We start from the raw sequence: 8,231 nt of genomic DNA on the forward strand, positions 1-8,231 counted from the left end.
AACTTTCTAAAACTTTAAGAATAAGAAATACAGTAACTTTTTTTAACAACTAATTTAAAACTTTTTTCTTTTAAGTCTTTACACTGTCATTCAGAAAAAATAATATGATTCATTGTAATCTTTTGATTTAATTGCATAATTTGTGGGTTTTTTAGACCGTCCAAAGCTATTGAAGCTCCAGCAGAACCCTCTGCCCCTCCTGCTGAAGAAGAAGAAGCTTTAGAACCTGCCATTCCATCAGCACCTGTTTTAACAGATCAAGATGTAAAACTGTGGACCAGTACAGAGTGTGTTGTGTGTCTAGAGAATAAGGTTTGTACAACACATTATTATGAATCTAAATATAAAACTGTATGTGAATCACTGTTGAGTAGATCCACACTTGTCTGTTTTTTTCTTCAAGAATTTGATTGATAAATCTATGAGCTAGTACCTACTTTCTGTGCTTATAGATTATGATTGATATAATAATTATGTTAGAAATGGGGACATAAAACTTGTTACATAATCTGTATCCATAATGTTAAAAAGTTTGTATAATCAGTTTTATCTTATTTTATTTCAGTAACTGTACTCATTGCAGTCACTTATGTTTATTACTTTACCATTAAATATTTATTACAGGAATGGTAAAGGTTACATTTTGAAAATAACTTTTTTTCCCCTCATTATTTTAATTTTATTTTAAAATATTCTTAACAAAATTTACTTTTCACTTCTTTTTTTCAATTCATGATATTTTGCAGCCTTATAAAACATTAACATTACTTCATATTGTCTTGTTTTAGAGTGCTGTGGTTTTCTTGCCATGTGGTCATGTATGCTGCTGCTGGATTTGTGTCAAACCACTCACCAGTTGCCCAATGTGCCGCAGCAATATTCACAATAAGTTGTGCCTTGGGAATTCATAACCAGTTTGTAATTTGAAATTTTTATACGTTTTCATGTGAAGAATTTTTCTGTATATCCATAGTGATAGAAAGTTTAAAAAAATGTGAAAATCCTTTAAATTAAGAAATCAAAATTGTCTTTGACATTTGAACCACTGGATCCAATGGCACCCAGCTGTTCATTTCTAAAGAAATAACTAGAATTTCTCTGACTACTTATATATATCTTAAAATGTGCTTTGTTGAAATATTGCTTAGCTGTGAATCATAAAATTATTGGTTACGTTTATAATTTTTTCAGTAAAAAGTCAACCTTTTTGTATAAGTAAACCAGAATAGGTAATTTAGTACTTCTCAAGATTCAGTCACAGGCAAGAAGTTTAAGGTACAATTTTAGAGCATTTTGATCAGTAGTGGGACCTCATTTATTCTAGAGCCTTTGAAACTTGATTTACATTTATCTAACATTGCGATTTATCCTACTAGTCCATCAGCCAGATAGGGTGATCGGTACAGCATAGGGTGGCAAATTGTGATGCTTGTATTCTGAAAGCTTAGTATCTATACGAACTGTTTAGGCATGATACACATATCGCTCTAGTGGCTTGTTTTTGTATTGCCTTTATATGTATACCCAATGTTTTGTGATTTACTAATTTCAGGGTTCTTTGAAGCAAACATCATCTCTAAGTATTGGTACTTATACTTACCTTCGTCCAATTTGCTTCAAAATTTGGCACTCAAATCAAATTATGTGATGGACAAAAAAAACTATGATGTTAATATTTGTTATAACTTTGGAGTTATTAGGTGAAACAAAAACATACAGTTAATTTAAAAAAAATTAAAATTTAATGTCTCACAAGATTTGAGTGAAAAGATCAATGTTTAGTTTATATATATATACCAAAAATCCATACAACAAAGATTTTTTCAAGCAAGAAATGAATTATCTAGTCTATGGTTTAAGGTTAGCATTATATCCATCATGTCGATATAGGACACCAAGAAAGCAGACAAGTCTCCATTACCACCATCAAGTCAATTTATGTTATCCAATGTGAGGATGGTAAAAATATTTGTTGGCAATACAACACTTCTATCTTCTGTAGACATAAAGTGGTGTCAATCTCTTCCAACTTGGTATAAGTAACAGAATGACCAAGCCTATTAAGAATCTGGATGACTTCCAATTCCCAGTTAACAATTTTACCACGTATGGTAGCAAGATGTGTTTTGGTGACAGCTGTTTCCATTTCTCACTGCATAGAGCAGATCTTGTCCAATGGAATTCACTACACAGTCTATCCTTTTTGACTGTTTGGTACCTTTCTGAAACTCCGTCAATATTGTACATAAGACTTGAGTAACCAAATCTGGAAGACTAACTGATTCTGGAGTCATCTGCAATGGTTGTGGAGGCCAAATACTATTTACTTCATGCTGCACAATGTCCGATCACAAGTGTAGGGCTGTTTTATTCAACGGTGCTTGGGTATCTGCTGATTATGATGAGTAAGTTTTGAAAGTATTTTTCAACTGTTGGATTTGTTTTGCAAGTTTGTCTTTCAACAAATTGTCTGGAAGTATGATCAATTTTCTTTATATATATCCTTAATGATGTGAAGGGCTGTGCCAAACTCAGCATCTAATTTGCAACAATTGTGTTTTTTGATCGAATCTTTGATTTTCTTGTATCCAAGTTATGTAATCAAATTTACCAGCTTTTTTGTTAGATCTGACACTGGCATAAATTCTGGATTTACAAAGAGATCGTTACATATGAAAGCAAAGAGGTCACTGTAAACTTATTTCTTCAATTCACTGTATTCGACATCGGAATCTAACTTCAAGTCGTCTGTAGTGTTTTCTGTGGAGGAATGTCCAGCTTTTGTATAAGAACAATAGCATGTTCTAAGGTAATGACCTTCAGCAGCAACCAGCTTATGATGGAAAGTATTTGTCCATCTCCCTTCTCTAAAGCTGATTAGCAGACTTTTTTGTATGCACCTAGTGTAGTGCATTTTAATAAAGGTTTTCTAGTTTTCTTTCCTTTTAGATATATAGTTTTTTTTACAAAAAATGCATACACTGTCATACGCAGTTGATATGTTTGGTGCGTGTCATCCATAACATTTTGGACCTTCCTTGTCTGTGTCGGTTTGAACAGTTCTTTCACCTTTGGAAGCTAATGAATCCAAGGTTTTCTTCAAGGTGAAAACACTACGACATTGCCAATGATATTGGATCTTTGAAATTTCTCCTTTTTTTCAGTGTTGATGCAATGTCAAGTAACAAGGTAAACTGTCAATACTTTCTGCTGCTCTACATATAGAATTTTCCATGAATTAACATCCTGTAATATTATCGGATTTTTGCTCTGGTCTTCATCTTTGGTGTGAATAATGCATGTCATTTGAGCTGTTTTGACAGGTATGTTAGTTATTTGTGATTCACTCTCAATGGGCTCTATATTGGCTTGAGCTAGAGATCCATCAGACTCTGAAAATATAAGTAAATTGATCTGTATCAAACTAGAAGTAAAAGATAATTCAATTTTTAATTTTACATATGCAAAAATATATTTCAAGTGATATTTGTTAACTTAAAACATCTCAGATATCACAAATTTCATAATAATGACAGTTTATGATCACAGAAATACCAATATGCAGGTAATCGTCATTTAACATGTTATGGGTTTCTATACTGTAAACCATACATCATCTTAGTGAACAAAGAACTTTCTAAAAATTGAAAATTAGATATTTGATGCATAGAGTCAAAATATGCAAATAAAATGTCCCAATAGTTTTTTAATTCACTTATTCCTATGTAATTGCTGCACATATGTAAAGCATACAAAATTAATGATTACTGGCAATTTTATTCCCAACTTTTAGCTGATAATCAAAACTATTTTAATGCCCTGCAAAAAAATATCTCAAACAAAGAAGTTGGTAATTTTGGAATAAAAAGGCTAATAACTCCCAAGTTATAACAAATATCAACATAAAACTTCATAGGCTTTTTGTTCATCACACAATTTGATTTGTTTGCCAAGTTTGAAGTAAATCAGAAGAAGGTAAGAACTAATACTTAGAGATGACATTTGCTTTGAAGAACCCCAAAGTTAGTAAATCACAGAACATAAGGTATACATATAAAGGCAGTGAAAAATATATAAAGCTACTATAGCCAGATGTCTATCATGCCCAAACAGTTCATATAGATACTAAGCTTTCAGAAAATAAGTATTAGAATTTGACACCCCAGGTGGTACTGATCGGCTATTTTCAGTCCCCTGGCTTATGGATTATACTCTTGATAATTCTAAAACATTGTTATTGTTATAACTCACTTTGTGATATTCATATATTTTGAACTTTGATAAAAAGTAATAGTTTTGAAAAATTTAAAAACTTAACAAATACATTATCAATGAAAGTATTTCTTAATTCTTTTGCCCCGGGTATCTTTCACTATGCATGACAGAAAGGTTTAGTGTCTTACATTTAAAACTTTATTAACTACTTTTTGTTCATGTTACACCAATAGTGTAGCATAAAATCTTAGTTAATAATCCATATTTTAATAGTATACAAGTTTTAAGTTTCTAATTCTTAAAGGCAATATTAAAGAACATCCTAATTTCCCCTAGTGTGACACTTGTGACATATCTTCTCTAGGCATCTTGTCTTCTCTATTTTATCCACCACATCTTGAAAAAGTATGAAATTAAATGTAAATTACTCTCTATAGAAGCGTCACTGCTCAAATGAACTATATTTTTTTATATTCTTCAATTTTGTTTGGTTACAGAGCTATAAATATAAAAACGTTTGAAATGCATTTAGGACGTTTTAGGGATTACACAGAAAATTTGAGATTTTTGAGATGAGGAAAAGTATTTTTAATGTTAACATTAAAATCACTTTGCACACAGACTATTCAAAACAAATACTCAATATATTCATGTGCAAATCTTTATTTTAGTTTATTAAAAATACTTCACTAAAAATATTATTTTTTGTATGTGAAAGACTTGTAACTAAAAAACTGTCAAATTTTGTGAAGATATACACACTATATTGATAGTTAGAAGTATTAAATGTATAAAGACTTTAAAGGAGTACAGAGAGGTCACGTGGTCAGTCAAATTGAATGACTCTGTGTTGAGAGAGTTGAATGATAATTCTTTTGAATGAAATATATAATAAAACTGTACAAGTACTAAAAAGTTCACATTAAAAATGTTATGGTACATGTAAACAAAATTATATGTTACAACTTTTGACATTGACTTATATATCAAATTTCCATATCAGTTCATCTGCTGGTTACTCCAGTTTATTATTGAGTCAAAGCAAAGCATTTTGTATGTTACAAAATAAATTTTTTTAAAGCAAAGTGTATGTGTTATTTTTCAGGCATAGAAAGTTCATATTTGAGGCATGGAAACGAGTTTTTAAATACCAAGGTTTAGTAATCACTTTTGAGCTATAAAACAATTTATTTATTGTTAAATATAAGTATCAGTTTGCAACTTTATTAAACAGTAGCTTCACAGTTATGATATACATCTGAAAGACAATTTGATAAAAGAATAAAAGGTATTTCCAAATTTACTATTGATGTGTAAACACAATTCAACTTAAAAAGAGAAAAGAAGTAAAAACTTACAAAAATATTTGTATTTTTTATTAATGGTTATATAGTCCTGCAGGTGCATGATAAAGAAACACATACCATGGTTTATAAGTACAAACTTTTATTGGAGAAACCTGTTTATTTATATTTCTATAGTATCTAATTTTCATTCATGCATGGCCTCTAAACAAAATCTATGACTTTATCATTAGGACTTAACATACACAAATAAGTTTTAGCTGCAGTTGTTAAATAACTTGTAACAAAATAGAATAATGTATTAATATTTTTCCTGCATCCTTTTTATATAAGTTACTCATTTTTAATTGATCCATTTGAGCTTTAAGTCTTGACTCAAGTATGATTCATTCAATGATTAATTTATTAGTATAAATAGTATAGTACATTGTATCCTGTTGCTGGGTGCATTGACTGAATGTTTGTGTTGGCGATGGTGCTTATGCATAATATATATTATTATTTCTATTCTGTTCTTTTAATTACCATTGTTTCTTTTCATGTTGCTTGTTCTTATTAAGATTTTATATTTATAGATTATTGTACCATGCTTGCAAGCTCCCTATCCATTTTAACTGTTATTACAAATCACTTCTTATTAGTGTTAAAATTACTTTCAATTTTTTAATTCGTATATTGTTATTATAGTACATATGAAATATCATAAATTAAATATTTTAAAATCATTTACTGCAGTTATATATCTTATACAAGTCATGTGTGGATCATATAATACTTTGTAGACGTACAGAGTGAATAATTGTTATGGTTTAATTGTGTGAAAACCTTTAATTCAGTTAAATCACTAATTTAAACATTCCTGAAGTTTTGTATTCATTTGAGATTTTAATACTTAGTGGATTCTTAACAGGTTATCAGTTTTTGTAAAATACGATTTGTGATAACATCTTTTTACATTTTGTAATTTGTCCAACTTTATAAAATAATAATGAATGAAAGAATCAGTGTTTATCATATATTAAATTGTTTAATAAGCTCTAATACTTCAAACAACATTGATGATATAGCAGTGACTTGTATATCTATAAGTAGGTGTTAATTTATTGTTGTAGATTTTGTTTAGTTGTATTCAATGTACATATTTTTTCTGCTTTATGACAAATATATTTAGATTTGTTATTGGGTTTATTCAGAAAAAATTTCCAGGAAGTATATTTCCTTTATCATTTCATAAATATTATTCATCTAGTTAAAGAATTTTTTTTCTTCTTTTAGGATGACATGGTTCAAGTTGTCATGCTTCACCTTTGGTCCAGTTTTACCAACATTAAAGCTCTAAACTTTGTCACATGGAAATTTCACTGCTAAATTTAGACTTTACTTTTCTACTTGTATTTGACCATTATCTTAGTTCTATCATGGGGAATGTTTTTACCACCTCATTGATCACAGTTCTCTGCTTTCATTCTGTTCCACTACAAGAAACTTTGTGATTTTGTGATATCACAGCTTAATAGTTTAAGTTGTAGAAATTAATCTCAAGTAGAAGCAGCTGAATATTTATGAAACACATTCTAGCTTGCTAACCTAGTAAAAATGCACAGCACGTATATGTTACAAATAAATATATATATCTCGGTAGAAAGAAAAGAAAGTGTATCATTATAAAACAAACTTTACATATATACTGTAACCCAACTTAAATCACTTGTATGCTAATTAGACAAACTAGTTTGATTTAATATATCTTTATACTTTTATGAAAAATATATAGAATAAAGTTATCCTGTTAATTAATTCTCTTTGAAAATTCCTTTATATAGCAAGCAGTATTGATCCTCAGGATCTTAAATAACTAAGCCACCACTTAATATTTTAAAGCTAACAATTTTATACTAATTAGCATGAAACAATTAACAAAGTACAAATTTAGGTTTTCACAACTTATTATACCAGTGATGAAATTCGTTTAACTGGTATTATTGAGATTTCAAAACATATACTTACCTTCTCTCACACTACAACTCTTGCCCATCTAAGCATTTGTCTGATTTTCTCTTGTTTGCTCCAGTCTTTTATAACCCCACTTAACTGCCCTTGGCGATACTTGTCTTATGACACTCTCCACCTATCTGAATGCATCCTCTATCCTTGTACTGTATATAAGCACCTCATTCAGATAGTTATCACTTTTTCTTGACAAAGTGTCTCTTAGTGTTACAATCGTTCAAACTACTTTGAGCATTCTTTGTATTACATAGTTGATTTTTGTATAAAAAAATTTTTTTAATTGGTAAGTCAATATACAGTATGAATTCCCGGGTTGATTATTTCCGGCACAGAGGCAAATCAGGTCACTCTTGGTTGAAACTGTCAGTAACCTTCTTTGTAGTGAGATGGAGACATTGTCAGTTTTGTGAAGTTCCTCCAGTGGGCTCTGAGGCTGCAATTAAGGGCAATCCTGGACATTCTGGAGAGAATTTTGAATCGGTTTTTCCTGCACCTTCTTTTATTCTTTTGGCTTCTCAGTCACCCTGTGGGACAGTGGTAAGTTTACAGACTTACAACACTATAGTGGACATACCAGATAGCCCAATGTTGCTTTGATCTAACCAAACAAACGTACCTGACAAAATGTTGTTCCAAACAACAGTAATAAAAACAGTCTCTAAAAGAAATAAAGGAGGAAGCCACTTTGGAATAAGCTGTCTC

At 30.1% G+C, this 8,231-nt stretch overlaps 1 protein-coding gene across 3 annotated transcripts in view; it reads left to right on the forward strand.

The window, feature by feature from the left end:
* Nucleotides 1-7,252, forward strand: part of LOC106465309 (E3 ubiquitin-protein ligase LRSAM1-like) — a 114,649-nt gene extending 107,397 nt beyond the window's left edge. For 2 of the 3 annotated variants that reach the window (XM_022393178.1, XM_022393177.1), the window contains 3 exons: nt 156-312; nt 789-918; nt 6,795-7,252. In XM_022393178.1, coding sequence (XP_022248886.1) covers nt 156-312; nt 789-911 — 280 coding nt within the window. In that variant the 3' untranslated portion in view covers nt 912-918; nt 6,795-7,252. The remainder of the gene's footprint in view (nt 1-155; nt 313-788; nt 919-6,794) is intronic. The other variant, XM_022393179.1, reaches the window with a different exon arrangement.
* The last annotated feature ends 979 nt before the right edge of the window (nt 7,253-8,231 follow it).

Source organism: Limulus polyphemus, unplaced genomic scaffold (genome assembly GCF_000517525.1).
Source record: "Limulus polyphemus unplaced genomic scaffold, Limulus_polyphemus-2.1.2 Scaffold1903, whole genome shotgun sequence".
NCBI lineage: Eukaryota > Metazoa > Arthropoda > Merostomata > Xiphosura > Limulidae > Limulus > Limulus polyphemus.